The following is a 20,214-nucleotide window of genomic DNA, read 5'->3' on the forward strand; positions in this document are numbered from 1 at the left end:
TTGTAGCTGAGGCCTCGAACCGGGCGAGGTCTTGCGTGCTCGACTCTATGTTGACCTCAGTACGAGGGTGCCGCTACTGCCAGGGAGGCGTGGTCTTCTGGAGCGCCTCCCATACCCCGTCGTTGAGCATTGGAGCGAGCACTCGCTATCTGTGGTATCACTCCGCGTTACCATCTTTGGCGTCACACCATGATCTATGTACGTTACAAACTAACCAACCTAAAAACATATGAGTTTAAATAGCTATAGTTTTTAGTCTGCAAATGAAGTAAATAGTGATGCAGTGTTGCTCAGTACACTGCCCTTAGCCGCTAACAGAGATATCTGCACTTACACCCATAACACTCTCCATAAATGACTATGTTGACAACTTCGAATGCTCCATGTGGCTCTTCGCAGATGATGCTCTTGTATCCGGAGAAATCACTATGGTAGAATACTACAGTGAGGTGACAAAAAAGTAAAACGTACGTGTTCTGACAGCTATAGTTTTTATTCTGCAACTGAAGTTAATACTGACGCACTGTTGTGGGATATCACCTTACATTGTGTCAGACTTCCTTTTGCTCGGAGTAGTGCTGGGTCGACATGTCGTGGACGCAAGTCGTCTGAAGACCCCTTGCAGAAATACTGAGCTCTTCCAGTGAGGGATTTTGTGCATAAACTGACCTCTCGATTACCTCACATAAATGTTCGATGGGATTCACGTCGGGAGATGTGGGTGGTCAAATCATTCACTCAAATTGTCGAGAATGTGAACAAGCGTGGGCCAGTGACATGACGCATTGTCATCCAAAAAATTACATAGTTGTTTGGGAACACAACAATTTCCAGTCAATGGTCGCTTCAGTTGGAACAGCGAACCCACTCCATTCCATGTAAACACAATCCACATCATTATGTAGCCATCACCAGCTTGTTTGCAGTTCTTTTATGGCTGCTTCGTGATTCTGTAATGTATTTTCATGCCGCGGAAAAATAGGTTGGAAATTCTCACAAATTTGTGTTTTTACGTCATTACAGACCTTTTGACATTTCGATTCGATTTTATGTAACTCAGTAGTTAAATCTTCACGTGTTTGTTCAAGCGTATGTTCCACTGAATCTAACTTTTGAAGCTTTTGTTCCATTGTGTCTAACTGTTGCTGTGTTTGTCTCTGATTTTGTTCCATTGTGTCTAACTTTTGAAGCTTTTGTCCCATTTGTTGCATTAATTGTAATAACAATGCACTGGTGTCTGAAACATGTTCCTCAGTGCTTTTCGGCAGTGAATTTGCACCGGCAACATTCATATTTTGACAAGCGGAAAATGTGTCTCGACTCATTTGAGAAAACGGTGAGAACCCAAAACCTGACTCTACAGTATTTGCAATATTGTGTTCTGTCATTCCCGATTCCTGAGGCGAGCTGTTGCCGACCGATCGATCGATAATGCTTCCCTGTTCACTACCTGTTTCACTGTCTACTCCATTATTTGACGCCCGCTCCATTTCCCTATGCACAGTTACAAAATTACTACTTTGAATATTAGTTAATTCATTACATGGTGGCGCTAACACACTGCTTTCGTCTTCACTGTCATTTCTCAGTTTACTTTGGAGCCTAGTATTACGTTTTTCACACGCCATTATTGTCACAATATTTCACACGACAACACAGAAAAGCACAATTTGAAGAGCAAAAATAAGAGAACACATTAACATAGCACTGAAAATAATATCTAGTTAATTGCAGCTGCGAAATACTTGGTGCAAATCTACATGCGTGCCACACTTGTTTTACTGTACAACAATGAAAGATCGCAACTACAAAGGAGATTCTCTCTACAATTACGCGCTAGCAATAAACAAAAGCTACACTAATTACACAAACTACAAGAAAAAATCAGAAGATTCCAGTGAGGTATCCTCGGCTAAGGGTCGACATATGAAACGTCCCCTTAGAACAATTTTAGAATTACTGTGCTGATAAACCTCTTACATTATTTGCTTTTCAAACAGCTGAGCAAAACTGAACGTACTCAAACATTCACTAAAGTGACACACAATATTTTTAGCGCAACGCAATCTGACTTTCAAAAATCCCTACAAAAGAATGGCCCTGACTAACATTAACCTATACCTTTCACAAATCACTTACCTCACAAAAATCTTCGTTACTCAAGCTACAGCAATACATCGAGCGCCACTACTGCCAGCTAAATAACAGATTCAAACTACGGAAGGCACTAACTACTAGTAGGCATAGTTAGCAAATGAAAGATTTTAATAGAGAACAAACAATGTATTTACCTTAATAGTGTTGAAAAATCATAATATACATAGCAGTTCATAATATCCAGTATTACAAATTTCAAAACTCCGCCATCTCTTTCCCCACATCCACCACTGCTAGCGGCTCACCTCCAACTGCGCAACGCTACGCGCTGTTCACATCAAGCTGCACAACACTACAATGGCAGACAACAATGCAAACTAGCCACAGACTGCACACAGCACAGCCAGTGATTTTCGTACAGAGCGCTACGTAACGTTGCCAATAAGAAAACATAAACAGCCTACTTACATTGTTCCACACTCAAACCCTACGATAAGCTTCCGCTAACTGAGATCGAGACGCATCCGACCGGGCCTTCGTTTTTCAGTAGTCCAGAGTCCAACCGATATGGTCACGAGGCCAGGAGAGGTGCTGCAGACGATGTCTAGCTTTTAGCAAACGTACTGGTGTGGGTCGTCAGCAGTCATGGCCCATTAACGCCTAATTTCACCGCGTTGTCCTAACGGATACTTTGTCCAACGTCCCTCATTGATTTCCGCAGTTATTTCACGCAGTGTTGCTTGTCTGTTGGCACTGACAGCTCTAAGTAAACGCTGCTGCTCTCGAGCGTTAAGTGAAGTCCGTCGGCCATTGCGTTGTCCGTGGTGAGAGGTAGTGCCTGGAATTTGGCCTCCTCGACACAGTCGTGACACGGTGGATTTCGAAATATTCAATTCCCCAACGATTTCAGAAACGGGATGTCACAAGCGACTATCCCCAACTACCATCATGTCGGATTCCGTTGGGAACCGTGTGCACCACGACCATATTTTTGTCAATGTACACACATCAAAAAAACTTTTGCATCGCCTTGGTTCCAAGAGTTCAGAAACCTGTACAGAAAATTGGAATAGAGATAAAAATAAACATCATTTCCACGCTTTTTATTGCTCTTGAAAAACGCACATTGCATGTTGTACTACCGTACAGCGAGACCTTCAGAGGTGGTGGTCCAGATCGCTGTACACACCGGCACCTCTAATACTCAGTAGCACGTCCTCTTGCATTGACGCATACCTGTATTCGTCGTGGCATGCCATCCACAAGTTCATAAAGGTCCACATTGCCCTACTCCTCAAGGGCAGTTCAGCGAAGATCCCTCAGAGTGGTTGTTGGGTCACGTCGTCCATAAACAGCCATTTTCAATCCATCCCAGGCATGTTCGATAGGGTTCATGTCCGGAGAACATGCTGGCCACTCTAGTAGAGCGATGTCGTTATCCTGAAGGAAGTCATTCACAAGATATGCACGATGGGGGAGAGAATTGTCCATGAAGACGAATGCCTCGCCAGTATGCCACCCATACGGTTGCACTATCGTTGGGAGGATGGCATTCACGTTTCGTAGAGCCATTACGACGCCTTCCATGACCACCAGTAGCGTACGTCGGCCCCACATAATGCCACCCCAAAACAGCAGGGGACCTCCACCTTGCTGCACTCGCTGGATAGTGTGTCTAAGGCGTCCAGCCTGACTGGGTTGCCTCCAAACACGTCTCCGACGGTTGTCTAGTTGAAGGCATATGCGACACTCACCGGTGAAAAGAACGTGACGCCAATCCTGAGCGGTCCATCCGGCATGTTGTTGGGCTCATCTGTACCGCGCTGCATGGTGTCGTGGCTGCAAAGATGGACCTCGCCACGGACGTCGGGAGTGAAGTTGAGAATCATGCAGCCTATAGCGCACAGTTTGAGTCGTAACACGACGTCCTGTGGCTACACGAAAAGCATTATTCAACATGGTGGGGTTGCTGACCGGGTTCCTCCGAGCCATAATCCGTATGTAGCGGTCATCCACTGCAGTAGTAGCCCTTGGGCGGCCTGAGCGAGGCATGTCATCAACAGTTCCTGTCTCTCTGTATCTCCTCCATGTCCGAACAACATCGTTTTGGTTCCATACGTGACACCTGGACACTTCCCTTGTTGAGAGCCCATCTTGGCACAAAGTAACAATGCGGACGCTATCGAATAGCGGATTGATCGTCTAGGCATGATTTAACTACCGACAACACCATCCGTGTACCTTCTTCCTGGTGGAATGACTAGAACAGATCGGCTGTCGGACTCCTTCCGTCTAATAGGCGCTTCTCGGGCATGGTTGTTTACATCTTTGGGCGAGCGTAGTGACATCTCAGGACAATCAAAGGGACTAAGTCTCTGATAGAATATACACAGTCAACGTCTATCTTCGTTCTGGGAACCGGGGTGATGTAAAACTTTTTTTGATGTGTGTATTTTGGACAGATGGCAGCATCGGTCGTAAATATTGAAATCACTTATTTTACAGATATATTTCGGTCAGGTCAGTGCAAACTATTCGAACCTTGCAGGCCCATATCATAATAACACAAATTTTTCTATGAGGTGTAACAAGTACTTTGATTTTTAATTCCAACAGATATGCAGTTTTACTGCCTACAATAATTTTGAAATTACAGACGGGTCTCTCTTGTGACCTCAGCAGTTGCCGATCCGACATGCATGTTGGATCGGCAACGCTCTTCCGCGTTCAAAGTCTGTTAATACCTGTCGTACGGCCATACTAACGTCGGAAACCTCTTCACATGAAATTTCAGCCCCGCCAATGCACTGTCCGTTTATACCCTGCGTACGCGGTATCTGTATACGTGCATATCGCTATTCCAGGAGTTTATTACCTCAGTATTCTGGAAGGAATTCATCACGGAGAATGTAAAGAAGATATGCACAAGAGCAGCGCTACGATTTCGTTTACTAGTTACGAAACGTCATCCAATTCAAATGTTAAAGGAGGCGTTACTTATCCCGATGCATATATTTCGCGGAGAGACCATGGAGGTGAAACTAGGAAGACTACCACCTGTCGTTCTTGATGCACATCTCGACTGGAACTGGAGAAGGGAGGAAGTGACAGTGGTAGACAAAGTGCCGTCCGCCACACGCCATGCCGCGACTTATGGAGCATGGGTGTAGAGTAGATGTGTATTCGCTTATCTTATAACAAGTTAAACCTGACGTGGCTCATTTTGCGTATCCTTGATGACTGCACGACACAAAGCTTTATTCCGCAACTGTGCCCGTCAACATCGACATTGGAGTGTTGATGACTGGAAACATGTTGCCTGGTCGGACGAGTCTCGATTCAAATTGTATCGAGCGGATGGACGTGTACGGGTATGGAGACAACGCCATGAATCCATGGACCCTGCATGGCAGGTGGGGACTGTTGAAGCTGGTGGAGAGTCTATAATGGCGTGAGGCGTGTGCAGTTGGAGTGATATGGGACACCTAATACGTCTACATACGACTGTGACAGGTGACACGTACGTAAGCATCCTGTCTGATCATCTGCATCTGTTAATATCTATTGTGCATTCTGACGGACTTGGAGAAATTTCAGCTGGACAATGCGACACCCTACACGTCCAGAACTGCTATAGAGTGGCTGCAGGAGCACTCTTTTGAAATTAAACACTACCGATGGGCACCGAACTCCCTCAGACGTGAACATTATTAAGCATATCTGGGATGCCTTGAAACGTGCTGTTCAGAAGAGATCTCCAACCCTCGTACTCTTTCCGGTTTATGGACAGTCCTGCACGATTCGTGGTATCAGTTTCCTCCATCACTACTTGAGAAATCATTCGAATCCGCACCACGTCGTGTTGCGGCACTTGTGCGTGCTCGCGGGGGCCCTACAAGATATTACGCAGGTGTACCATTTTCTTTGGCTCTTTAGTGTATATCTCCCTCCTTAACTTTTTAACATACGTCTAGGTTTTTATATGATTTCTAATTTATGGTATGATGTTCACGTAACTTATGCAAATATTTTATCCTGTAACACCTGTTATAATTTTATGTTGACAAGAGCCTCTACCTGTGGGCATTTACTAGTGAGCATTCACTCTGAATTACGATATAACTAAACTGGCTGCTGTGTAAAACCATGGCTTCAGATAACTCTTTTTTTCTCAATTTTATATATGACAAGAGCCGCCCGGTCTCATCTAATCTAATGCACCATCATGTGACGTAACAAGGCCGACTCCTTCTGAAGAAGATATTTTTAGAAATATCTAAACCTGTGTCAAGGGCTAATAAACCTTTGTTTTGCAACTGGTTGGCTGATTTTTTTAACCTCTTCAGAATCATGGCAAATCTAAACCTGGATGGCCTGACGCGCTTTTGAACCGTTGCCCTACAGAATGCGTGCCCAGCATGCTTAGCACTGCGCCACCTCGCTCGGTTCCAAGGAACTTAGCTGAAGCCATAGAAACTACGACGGCATACGGACAGAGAGTGTGACCCGAGTTTGGGATAGATAAAGAATTTTCACTGCAGGTGTTAGGTGTTATGGGTGTGTAGCAATAGGTCAGATGCAATGGGAACGCGATGAATCAAAACGTAAGAAATGTAGATGAACAGAGTATAGTGAACGAAATTACAGGCAAGGGTTTAAGAAGGGACCTTGTAAGATGACAAAGAGTGGAAATACTCCGCAATGGGACCTTCGGAAATGCTGTGTGATGCTCGTAGCCAAAACGTGTGCAGTGGCGGAATTTTGCCTGGATGACTTAGGGGATGGAAGGAACGCAAAATTTCGTTGGGGACAGGTTTACAGGTGTCTGTGGTAAGTTAGGTCCCCATGGGAAAAATGAGGTTGTGCCCACCACGACGTAGGTTAAGTGGAGGGAGTGGAAGTAACGCGCTTACATTGGATTGAGTGGTACTGAGTTTTTAGGTTGGACCGAAGAATTTCAAAGTCTGTGGATTTGTCCTACATAGGCGATGATTATTGCACTATCTCGAGGATGGATATTTTCATTAAAGATCACGCTAAAATTGACCCTTATCGGTGTATGGTAGAATTTGATGGGAAGCTGCTGACAGACTCACACCGCTGCAAGATTTGACCCTGGAGCTATAATGTATTGTAAGGTACGAGAAAGCTACTACGGTAGAGTGTAGGAACTGATTTGCTGATAAGTTTGTGTTCTAGAACCACTACAAGAAAATGAGGATTTTTATAAGGGACTGTATTTCATATGCAGAAGTTTTGTATGCACACGATTTATACGGTGAACATGTAGGGCCCATAACTTTGGGACACAAACATGGAACTGTGTAAACGGCTGATGGTCGCCAGTTGGGAGATATAACAGGAAGCTGCTTTGGAACTCAGACCCTAAGCTTAAGAAAGCCACCAGTTTAGCTGCGAAATGGACACAGTACTACCATGCGACTCATTTCAGTACAGCGTATTCCACTTGCAACGTGCAGTGACCAGCGAATAATGCAGATGACGCAATTGCAACAGACAAAGCACTTTCACGTCAGCTAAGCGTTACGGGACATTTGGTAAACGAAACACAGCCAGAATTGAAAGTAATTTGCCTCTGGATCTTCTCTGGCGAGCAATAATGTGTGCAAAGTAGCTCACGGAATGTAGATTTCAAAGCTGTGGCGTTTGTTTCTTTTGTAGATTAAAATAACATGAAAAATGCACTATGACCTTTTTTTATATGTCTGTGGGCCATCTCAGGAGAAGTATTACGTCCAAAGCACATACACGTACAAGACATTTTATACTGCTGATGTACAAGATCATTTCTTTTACTGAAACTAAACGAATACAGTTAAACTAAGGTACCATGGAAAATAGATAAAGTGACAATAAATAAATACGTTGAAGACTAGGTGCTTACGTCACGAATATTGTTTAGACAGTGTTATGAGCGTGTTTAGCGTCATGTGTGGTGTTCTATGACGAACTTGACGCAATTGCTCAAATGACTTACGAGAATTCAGAGTTAACGAGTTTCCGTTCCCCTCGGCCAAGGTTATACGCTACTGGTATTTCACAGAGACACAACAGGGCATACTTGCAAATTTACCCTTTGATAAGATCCATGGAGAAAGACTATTGCGTGACTACAGAGAATTAGACATAACGAAACGCAAAATAGTCTAACTTACTGGTTTATTGTGGCACGGTGTAGGATCACGTTACAGTATGAAATGCAGGTTTTCTGTTATCGTTTTCGGTAAATCCGACGCTCATGGCAGTTAACTGGTGAAATATTTAATCGGTGGCTTCTGTTATTTAGGACCGATATTGAAAATAGACAGTTGACATTAATATCAGGAACGGACACCTGATTATACACGTTAGGAGCACGTCATTACACGGCTGTTGTCATGTTCTACGTCCCAAAAACATTTAAGGTGCATGTCGATCTTTATCTGCTAAGCGGCAGAAGGGAAGGAATTTGCAACTGCACATTAGTTATAAATACTTGTCTGTGTGCTCTGCTGTGTAGTACAGTACTGTAAGCTGAATATTCATGACGTACAATCAATAAAAATACGTACACCATAAACAGATGACATTTAGTTACCTTCACAAACATTTGTTGTGAAGAAAGAAAATTTTTATTCTGGTGACCATCGTTAACAAGTTAATTAAATATTCAAATGTATGTTAGTAAATAAAGTTTAAATTTGTACGGGAATATTTCAGATACAATTAGATTCATTATCCACAACTTTGGAGTTACTCTTATTTTTCGTGTTCCTAAATCGATTGCATGTTTTTGATATAATGCATAACATGAAAGCATAAATAAGTCAATGTGTTCAAGGCAGAACTAGTAATTTATTTGTGCTTATGCCATATTTTAGAACATATGGTAATGAAAATAGCTTTATATTAGTGACTACATTTAAACTCAACGTAAAAAATTCAGTGAATCCAAAAAAATAACTTTTATAAGACATAAAGTCACTTGATGGAAAGAGCGTGTAAATTTCAAAAACAGTAATACAAAAGTTGCCCAAGTGGAGCAGTTAGTATCCAAAAATTTATGAAGGTTCTAAAATTATTAACGCACGTAAGCTGCTGAAGTTAGCCTGTAGAAAGTTTAGGACAATTGCTATCATACAACCAGCGTGCTATTATTTCGAAATATTTTGTGAACAAAATATTCTTCGATCGCTGAAATCAGCAAATAATATTATTATACTAGCGCTAGCAGAAACTCTTTTAAGTGCTTGTGAAAGTGTCTCACTCCAGGAAAAAGAAGATTTAGGCCATCTACGTGAAACCTTACATCAAAGATGTTTAATCAGTTCAGTACGTAGCAAATAATAATGCTTCTCATTCTGACGTGAACTTTCGATTAGTACAACACATTTCATCTCTTGGTAAATAAGCTAGGTAGTCAGACGAACATTGTTACAAGTCTCATGTAAGAACGTCTGTTGTAAGAGTATTATATGTATTTTGAATATTCTACTCGGTCTTTTTTATTTAAGATGTTCAGATTTACATAATGTAGTAGGAGTCGTAGAACATCATCCTCGGACGTCCATATGGCTGTCCAAATCAACTGTGGAACACATCCAGCATCTCACATTGTAGCATGACCTTGGAAACCATCTTTAAATACAGACGATTCAAGAAGATTGTGGTAACACTCACACTGCAGTCGACACAGAGACTCCTCTCTAATAGAGTCGGTCTGATAATAGAGCTATATAATTCAGAAATCATCGTAAAGACAGCCGAGTGGACATTTTCAAATCTGCATTATTAGTAGATGAACTGAGTGACCAAGAGGTCTACCTGGAAAGGTGAATAGAACAAACAAATAATATCCGTTGTGCAATAACGTCACTAACATCATAAACAATCTAGAGTTGAATGATCTATTATTCAGTTATGTAGTATTGTGTGATACAAACAAAGAAAACTTTGTTGGGAACTTGCTGGCACATTAAAACTGTGCAGAACCAGGACTCGAGCATGGAACCTTCTCCTTCAGTGGACAAATTTTCTACAGTGGTTTCTTTCCGATATGTTTCCTCGTCGTTATATCGTCAGTGGTTCTTTGCGGGTGTCGCATCAAATATGTCAAGTTCTGTCGATGAGAACTTAACTTTTTTACGACAAGGGGTGGCCAGTCCCACGACAGAACATGTTGAGCTACTGTGCTACCAGTGAGCTACCCAAAATCGACTCGCGACCAGCCTTCACCGTCTTGCTTCCGGCAGTACCTCACCTCCTACCTTCCAAACATCACAGAAGTTCTCTTGCAACCTTATGGCACTAGCTGTCGTGGAAGAAAGGATATCGCGGAGGTATGGCATAGCCACAGCCTTGGGGATCGTTTTCATAATGAATTTTGTAAATTTGTGAGGGCGGATGGAGATTCATACTTGGATAGCTCAGCCGGTGGAGCGCTTTTCTGTGGATCTCAAAGGTTCCGTGTTCGATTCGTAGAGTGGCATGCAGTTTTAATGCGCCAGGAGGTTTGGAATCAGCCCACACTCCCCTGCAGAGTGAGGATTCATACTGAAAATTGTGCTGGAGCTTCAGAAGTCATGCTGCGATAATTCTAAGCCAGGCACGATGCTGTGTCAGTTGATGACGGAGATTCGCTTACGTCTTTTCTGCTTGCCGCATTTCCTGAGAGTGCACATCCATTGTCCCCTGTCGATGCAGAAACAATCGTTGCAGTCTTCCGCCATCGTATCGCCAGGAGTACACACTGAAACAGCAACGAGAAAAGGGAGCTCATTATGAACATCAGTTTGTAAAATCTGGATTGCAAATTCTATATTCAGCCTTACATTGGATACCAAAATGTTACATGTGCAATTCTGATTTAATTAATTGCATATAGAGATCTTAATTTTTTGAAGAATTAATCTTTATTATGTGGGTAGTTTGAAAAAAATGAAGAATTTGTTGTTTAACTTCGTGGAATATTCCTACTTCAACCCCTATAGTTTTTCTGCCCCTATAATTTCGTGAAGTTCCCACAGCCGACGGCGCTGTAAGTAGCCTTCAAAATGGCGTACGAAACGGAAGTGCGTTCTAAGCAGAGAGCTGTCACTGAGTTGCTTTTGGTGGAAAACCAGAGCGTCGCAGATATTCATAGATGCTTGCAGAATGTCTACGCAGACCTGGTAGTGAACAAAAGCACGGTGAGTCGTTGGGCAAACCTTTCCGATCTCTCTCGTTCCGGCCTGCCGCACACACCTGTGACTCTTGCAACGTTCGGAAGTGTGGACACTCTCATTCGAGGTGATGGACGGTTAAGTCATGGCGACAGTCTTGAGGGACTCTGAAGGGGCTATTCTACTTAATTTCCTCACTAATCATTGAATGATCAGCTAAGAAGTATATTGTGCTATCCTCAGAAAACTGAAGAAACAACTTCAGTCTGTTTGGTATCACATAAATGCAAACGAGCTTCGTCTTCTCCACAACAACGCAAGTTCTCACACAAGTCTGCGCAGCCGAGAGGCGCTCACAAAACTTCACTGGACTGTTCTTTCCTGTCTACCCTACAGCCCGCACTCGCACCATCCATCTGTCAGGCTCAGTGCGGGATCCACTCTGCGGAAAGCAGTACGTGGATGACGGGGACGTTACTGATGCAGCCAAAATATTTTTCTTTTGAACGTTAAAACGTTATATAGTACTCACACAATTCTCAACGAGAGATAATGCGAATGTGTTAGAGAGAGAGAGATATAGTATATAATAGAATGAAACATTAATCTTAGTTTTACATGCAGTGCACATTTATCAATTAGTATTTCACAGTCGAGTGAGTGCCTGAGAAAAATAATTTGTTTCTGGCTGCTCAAAGGGCAAGTGTTTCCCAGGGTGCACCGCCTGGGATAATTCGTATCTACGTTGGGCTGAGACTGTAGGAAATCAAAAGATCACCGCCAGAACGGTGTAGAAGCGAAATTTCTGTCTGTCGGCCAGCTTCATTTGACAATTGAACTGAAGCCGCACCTAGGGATCCTAAGCACCATTTGTGATAAACAAATAGTATATGAAAGCTAAACTCTTGATTATTTAGTAGTTTTTGGAAGTTTAGAACTCTGTTTTCTGTGTTGTTGGGTATCAATGTCAGTTGTGGGCATCGCAGAGAGAGAGAGAGAGAGAGAGAGAGAGAGAAATACAGAGAGCAACCTCTGGTACGCGGCTATTACAGATGCCGTAGGTGAAGCTCTTACGGCCAGCTTGCCAGGAGTTGGACGGCAGTCATTTTGTACTCATCACGAACAACTTCTTATATTTCTGTGGTATAGCACTACCTTCAAAATGAATGTGTCTAATCCTCAGCAACCAAACATGAAACATAACGCATCGAAAAATATCTTGAGAGCTGACCCTAGATTTAGTGTTTTTGTCATTTATTAGCAAAGACAGCCTTATATTTAGTAGTTCTCTTTGTGGCATTGGGCTCAAATACTAGGGGCGATCCAAAAATTTCCATTCAAAGACCGTACGGTCTGGAATCCGTATCCCAATCAGGGAAAAATCGCCGTAAGCATTGACGCAATCATCCCATGGACGCACCAGGTTGAAGATAGCCGTTGGTAAAACACCGTATCCTGTTGCACGATTAAATCCGTAGCTGCCTGCTGCACATCCTCCTCCGAGAATAACTGTCGACCCTTCAAGATCTTTATTAAGGGACCGAAGCGCGATCATCGCGTGGGGAGAGATCAGCACTATAGGGACAGTGCTCAAGTGTCTTCCACTTGATTTGGTATAATGGATGAGGCTGGCCTTCCAGATCGACCGGCGTCATGTGTCGAATAGCGACCACCAAGGAAGGTGGCGCACCATTCCACAACAGTGATTGTCGACAGACATGCTGACCGTTACATGTTCTTCACTCCGTAGTGCATGTATACCAGCGTTTTCCTTCGGCAGCCAAGAAATGTTTAACAGCACGTTGGTCCTGTCTGGACGCATTTGGTAATAACGTCGCCATAATTCATGTTTCCGAACTTACCGCACGCACGTCGGAAAGACGCGAATGCCACAGTAAACCCTTGCCTAAATGTCGGTGCTTATATACCCGCATCGGTGTCGCGCCGCGTTGCAAATACGCTGCAGCAACGTCATCAAATGGAAACTTTTTGATTGCTCCTTACAACAAGCTTTGAATCGATCATCTCGAATGCTATGCAAAAGCAGCTGAAGGAGGTAACCAATGTAAGGCCGACAAACATGATTTATGCTAACAAACATAAGAATTCACTAGTCCAGGAACCATGTTCTTCTAGCAGCAAGGTTTCTTTAAAAGATCGGATTGAAAGAGCTCTCTGAGGGTTTCTCATTCTAAAGCTTACTTAAACTCTTATTTCCTACCGAGAGAGATTGACAGTATGTTATATACTATGTTTTTCTGATGGATTTTTTTACAGCAGTAAAGTGCTGTGCAAAACATGAATCCCCTGTGGATAAAGGATGTAACAGCGAACAGTATCCTCCGTCAATACGTATGTACCGAGCATGAAGGATTGACAATGTCCTCCATTGATAGCTAACGTCCCCCACATTCGGTTTCGACTACAGTGCAATTGATCCATAAGTCATGTACAGATCAACGTAGATAGGCTTTAAACTTTTTGCACAAATGCAACAGTATTGTATGAAGAAAGTATCGTACCTAGTACCTGCAATGGAAATTGATTAATCTAGTATAGCGGGAGTTGCAAAACACTTCGGATTAGAAGAATCCGCTCTAGTGTTCCTATTACATTTGTGTGTCTTTTATGACTTTTTTATTTGTTTGTTAGATGTAATGACACACTAAACGCAAGTGAACGTGTGAGAAAAGGATGCAGCACTATTCAACAATTTAACATTAACTACGAAACGAAAAGAAACGTTAATCAGATTTGGTGCCTCCCTTAGAAGCTATAATGACTTTAGTATGTCAACCATTTGCAAACAAATAAAAAGCATCGATACGTTAAGAATTGAATGTCGCATCTTTATACAACAACTTTGATCACGAATTTGTGTATCAAAAAACGCTGTAATCCTAGTTACATGATATAAAGGTACTTGTCGGTGAATCTGAAATCTGAAGATGATTAGATTGATGAAAAAATAAATAAATGTTTACTGCATCTCTCCTTTCAATAGGAATTGTATAAATTTCGCACTCTTTTTGACTCGGGGTTGGGGGGGTTGGGTTGTTTGAGGAAAGAGGCCAAACAGCGAGGTCATCTGTCTCATCGGATTAGGGGAGGACGGGTAAGGAAGTCGACCGTGCCCTTTCAAAGGAACCATCCCGGCATTTGCCTGGAGCGATTAAGAGAAGTCACGGAAAACCTAAATCAGGATGGTCGGACGCGGTATGGAACCGTCGTCCTCCCGAATGCGAGTCCAGTGTGCTAACCACTGCGCCACGTCGCTCGCTTTGGACTCGGAAAGGACAGCTGAAAGAGTAGGACTGTGGCATTGTTTCAGTGAAACTTCGAAAAATGCATTGAAGTTCTGTGCTACAGTCGCAACAGGAGGGGCCAATATGGCCGGAAGTTTCACTTGACGCATCTTCACCCAATGAGGAAATAGAGGCTGTGGCAGGTTGACAGGGAAGGGAGAGCCGTACTGTTCCTGTACAGAAATGGGGCGACCATCCGGGGAGACCTAACAGAATCATCCCGTAGTGGACGATGGGCTGAGACCCAATGTACGAAATTCTGCACGAAGAATATACCAGTGTTGTCACCTGTGAGCGGTATCACTCCTCCTGTGGTACGGAGATCGACTACGCTTGTCACAGAGTACAAGTGTTCAAAACGCCACAACCCAAAATAAATAGAAAAAGCAGTACATACGAAGGAATACGCTGCGATCGAGAGTGCCACCTGTGAAAAGAGAGGAAGCTCTCACATCCCTTGATCTCGTCCCAGTAAGTGAATAGAGGCGGAAATGGACTCAAGCAACCCAACTGGAACTTCGCAACATGCCGTGCATAACTTCCGCAGCCGGCTTTCAACCAATACGTAAGGTTTGGTCAACCATGGCAGGTGTGCTGATGCTCTTCACAGGCGGAACGTAATATCTTCACTGACATCATATCACACAGCAGTGCACCCTCGTAGTTGGTTATATTCAATTACTAGCTGATAAACCCGGCACTGACAGGATATTCATTTTCCTAAAAGAAAACAAAAAATGGACTGTGTTTGTAGCGAAGTACCAAAAAAATTTCATCTTCATGTATTCCTGAAAACGCTTTTGAAATTATGAAACAGTCGTACAAAGAAATAAGCATAGTGTCCAAATATACAAACATAGTATTCAAATTAAGAAACATCACCTCCTACTGTTAGCGTACGCTGAGCGCAGCTACTCCATGTGTCTACGACGTGACTTTGTAAACGTCCCTATGACAACACCTCTTCAGAGCTATTGTAGACGGCTATCGTTTTCGCCTACTGCCGCTTGCGCTTCGCAGTTGAAAGTTGTCAAAAGCGCTGCCACGTGTCAGGGATTTCCTTAAGTTGACTCGGCTCTAGGAGTGTCTTACATAGCAGTACAGAACAAATGTTTTAAAATATCGTGCTTGATGCGGCATTTTTTCATGTATCTCAGTTTTTACGACGTCTTATCTTTTCAAATATGTGTCATACACTGTTATATTTCTGTAGGTAAATTCAGCGAGATACGTGGATAGTGCCAGCGAAATATGTTTTGAAGAGAGTTAGTAGCAAAGCAGTAATAAATTTAAACATCATGCACACTGCGGTACTTTTTCTCGCATCTCAGTTTTTATCACGTGATATCTTCTGAAGCATGTGTGATACCATGATATAATTTTGTATGTGCATTTAGTGGCATATGTGGATACTGTCTGCGACATTTATTGCAAATAAATATCTCCGAAGTGGTATATTTAAACGTCGTGCATGGTGTTTCAGTTTTTCACGCATCTAATTATTTATGACGTGCATTTAGTGGCATATGTGGATACTGTCTGCGACATTTATTGCAAATAAATATCTCCGAAGTGGTATATTTAAACGTCGTGCATGGTGTTTCAGTTTTTCACGCATCTAATTATTTATGACGTCATATCTCGTTAAATGTGATAAGTAGGTGGTTCTTACCTCCACAGCGATTGTTGTCTGACGGTAAGGGACATGTGTACCAAGTTTGGTTGAAATCCGTCCAGCGGCTTAGGAGATGTGGAACATATACACACATAAATACGTCAGTTATTGTAATCAGTGTGCATATTAACAACTCGCATATCCAGCTGCTAAATTGTTGGTAATTTTCGTTATTATTAACGATTGTCAGTTATATACTTTTTATGTTTTACACGTCTACAGGGTGGTCCATTGATCGTGACCGTGCCAAATATCTCACGAAATAAGCATCAAACGAAAAAACTACAAAGAAAGAAACTCGTCTAGCTTGAAGGGAGAAACCAGATGGTCGGCCCGCTAGATGGCCCTGCAATGGGTCAAACGGATATCAACTGCGTTTTTTTAAAAATAGGAACCCGCATTTTTAAGCGTCATTCACCAACAGCGGTAACTAAACCGGCATAATATGCACTATTGGACAACGAAAAATTCACGATGGCTGCGACAAGTGGAACATCAGCGATTTTGGCGGATTAATGTATGATGCGGCATTATGGGAGGAAGGATAATTGCCCCTATTTTATCGATGTCAATCTAAATGGTGCAATGTATGCTGATTTCCTACGTAATGTTCTACCGATGTTTCACTGCATGACAGAATGGCGATGTACTTGCAACATGATGGATGTCCGGTACATAACTCGAGTGCGGTTAAAGCGGTATTGGATAGCGTATTTCATGACAGGTGGATTGGTCGTCGAACGTGGCCCGCACGTTCACAGGATCTGACGTCCCCGGATTTCTTTCTGTGGGCAAAGTTGAAGGATATTTGCTATCGTGATCCACCGACAACGCCTGACAACATGCGTCAGCGCATTGTCAATGCATGTGCGAACATTACGGAAGGATAACTACTCGCTATTGAGAGCAATGTCGTTACACGTATTGCCAAATGCACTGAAGTTGACGGACATCATTTTGAGATTTATTGCATTAATGTGGTTCTTACAGATAATCACGTTGTAACAGCATGCGTTCTCAGAAATGATTAGTTCACAAAGGTACATGTATCACATTGGAACAAACGAAATAAAATGTTCAAACGTACCTACGTTTTGTATTTTAATTTAAAAAACCTACCTGTTACCAACTGTTAGTCTCAAATAGTGAGCCATATGTTTGTGACTATTGCAGCGCCATCTATCACAAAGCGAAAAAAGTGGTCCAACTAAAACATTCATATTTCATTACGTACTTATGAAACGTCCTCTTAGAAAAATTTATCAATGAGTCTGCTGATAAACCTCTTACATTATTTGATTTTCAAACAGCTGAGCAGAGCTGAACGTACTCAGACATTTCGCTCTTTACCTATTCTGATCAACACTAAACTGACACACAATATTTTAGCGCAACACAATCTGACTTTCAAAAATCCCTACGAAAGAATGGCCCTGACTAACAATAACCTATACCTTTCATGAATCACTTACCTCACAAAAATCTTCGTTACTCGAACTACTGCAATACAGCGAGCGCCACTACTGCCAGCTAAATAAAAGATTCTGACTACTAAAGGCACTAACTACTGATAGGCATTGTCAGCAAATGAAAGATTTTGATAGAGAACAAACAATGTATTTACCTTAATAATGTGCCAAAGTCACCATATATATATCAGTTCATGACATCCAGTCTTACAAATTTACTCTCTCCCGTCCAGATTATCCGCTCTCAAAACTCCGCCATCTCACTCCCCACATCCACCACTGCTGGCGGCTCACCTCCAACTGCGCAACGCTACGCGCTGTTCACATCCAACTGCCCAAAACTACAATGCCGAATATTCCAACAATGCCAACCAGCCACAGACTGCACACAGCATTGTTGTTGTTGTGGTCTTCAGTCCTGAGACTGGTTTGATGCAGCTCTCCATGCTACTCTATCCTGTGCAAGCTTCTTCATCTCCCAGTACCTACTGCAACCTACATCCTTCTGAATCTGCTTAGCGTATTCATCTCTTGGTCTCCCCCTACGATTTTTACCCTCCACGCTGCCCTCCAATACTAAATTGGTGATCCCTTGATGCTTCAGAACATGTCCTACCAACCGATCCCTTCTTCTGGTCAAGTTGTGCCACAAACTTCTCTTCCCCAATCCTATTCAATACTTCCTCATTTGTTATGTGATCTACCCACCTAATCTTCAGCATTCTTCTGTAGCACCACATTTCAAAAGCTTCTATTCTCTTCTTGTCCAAACTATTTACCGTCCATGTTTCACTTCCATACATGGCTACACTCCATGCACACAGCATAGCCAGTGATTTTCATACAGAGCGCTAGGTGACGTTACCAACATAAAAACCTAAACAGCCTACTTACAATATTTCATTACGTACTACACGAATATGTAATAAAAATGGGGGTTCCTATTTAAAAAACGCAGTTGATATCCGTTTTGGCCTATGGCGGCGCCATGTAGCGGGCCAACCATAGCGCCATCTGGTTTCCCCCTTCAAGCTAGACAAGTTTTGTTCTTTGTAGTTATTTCGTTTGATGCTTATTTCGTGATATATTTGGCCAGTTCACGATGAATGGGCCACCCTGTATAAATGTGACGTTATGATGTTAATTTAGATGGCATATTTAAGTATGCATGCCACAGGATGACTAAAATACCAGATCTGCGAAGAAACTGCCAGTCCAATGTAGCTGGACAAACTGCACTGATGTATTTCTTTTGGTAGGCAGAGGCTTGTCACTCAACGAAAGCCTTAAGAAAGTCGTGAAACGTAAAACCCGGCACCTTACCTCCTTCCACGGCTCTTAGGGTGTTGTGCGTGAAGATCACTGCTCCGTTTTCGATAGCAGTCTGCAAAACAGTACGCCCGGACAGAGTTCCCACCGTAAATCTGTTGTCTGGGACTCACCTTCGCGGCGCTCCCAGTTGTCGGGCTCCTCCGCAGGCGCCTGCAGTACCAGCAGCAGCAGGAGGACACTCGATGCGAGCGCGGCCTTCATGGCTGGCGACGCCTCTGTTACTGCTGCCGCGACCCACACCGCTGCCGGGCGTCGCTCCAGCCCACCAGCACGCTACCAGTTTTTACGCGCCTGTCTTCCCCCACGCACCGCCTACCTGTTTACGTTCGCACGGTCGACGAGTTCACCTGCTGCTGTTACGTTAGCTGGTGAATTACTGGCCGACACGGGGCAACGGCTGACCCACTGCAGTCGCGTTCTCGAGGAGCACGGTTCACATCCTACACTACTGGCCATTAAAATTGTTACACCAAGAAGAAATGCAGATGATATACGGGTATTCATTGCACAAATATATTATACCAGGACTGACGTGTGATTACATTTTCACGCAATTTGGGTGCATAGATCCTGAGAAATCAGTACCCAGCAACAGCCACCTCTGGCCATAATAACGGCCTTGATACGCCTGGGCATTGAGTCAAACAGAGCTTGGATGGCGTGTACAGGTACAGCTGCCCATGCAGCTTCAACACGATACCACAGTTCATCAAGAGTAGTGACTGGCGTATTGACCAGACGTTTTCAATTGGTGGGAGACCTGGGGAATGTGCTGGCCAGGGCAACAGTCGAACATTTTCTGTATCCAGTAAGGCCCGTACAGGACCTCCAACATGCGGTCGTGCATTATCCTGCTAAAATGTAGGGTTTCGCAGGGATCGAATGAAGGGTAGAGCCACGGGTCGTAACACATCTGAAATGTAACGTCCACTGTTCAAAGTACCGTCAATGCGAACAAGAGGTGACCGAGACGTGTAACCAATGGCACCCCATACCATCACGCCGGGTGATACGCCAGTATGGCAATGACGAATACACGCTTCCAATGTGCGTTCACCGCGATGTTGTCGAACACGGATGCGACCATCATGATGCTGTAAACAGAACCTGAATTCATCCGAAGAAATGACGTTTTGCCGTTCGTGCACCCAGGTTCGTCGTTGAGTACACCATCG

General features: G+C 43.3%; 1 protein-coding gene across 3 annotated transcripts in view; it reads right to left on the minus strand.

The window, feature by feature from the left end:
* LOC126100519 (serine protease inhibitor I/II-like) overlaps positions 1-19,273 on the minus strand; it is a 154,417-nt gene extending 135,144 nt beyond the window's left edge. For all 3 annotated transcript variants that reach the window (XM_049911131.1, XM_049911130.1, XM_049911129.1), the window contains exons 1-2: positions 19,150-19,273; positions 10,742-10,846 (exon numbers count right to left, since the gene is read on the minus strand). In XM_049911131.1, the coding sequence (XP_049767088.1) occupies positions 10,742-10,846; positions 19,150-19,240 (196 nt within the window). In that variant the 5' untranslated portion in view covers positions 19,241-19,273. The remainder of the gene's footprint in view (positions 1-10,741; positions 10,847-19,149) is intronic.
* Positions 19,274-20,214: the final 941 nt, after the last annotated feature.

The sequence above is a fragment of the Schistocerca cancellata genome, chromosome 9 (genome assembly GCF_023864275.1).
Source record: "Schistocerca cancellata isolate TAMUIC-IGC-003103 chromosome 9, iqSchCanc2.1, whole genome shotgun sequence".
Taxonomy (NCBI): Eukaryota; Metazoa; Arthropoda; class Insecta; order Orthoptera; family Acrididae; genus Schistocerca; species Schistocerca cancellata.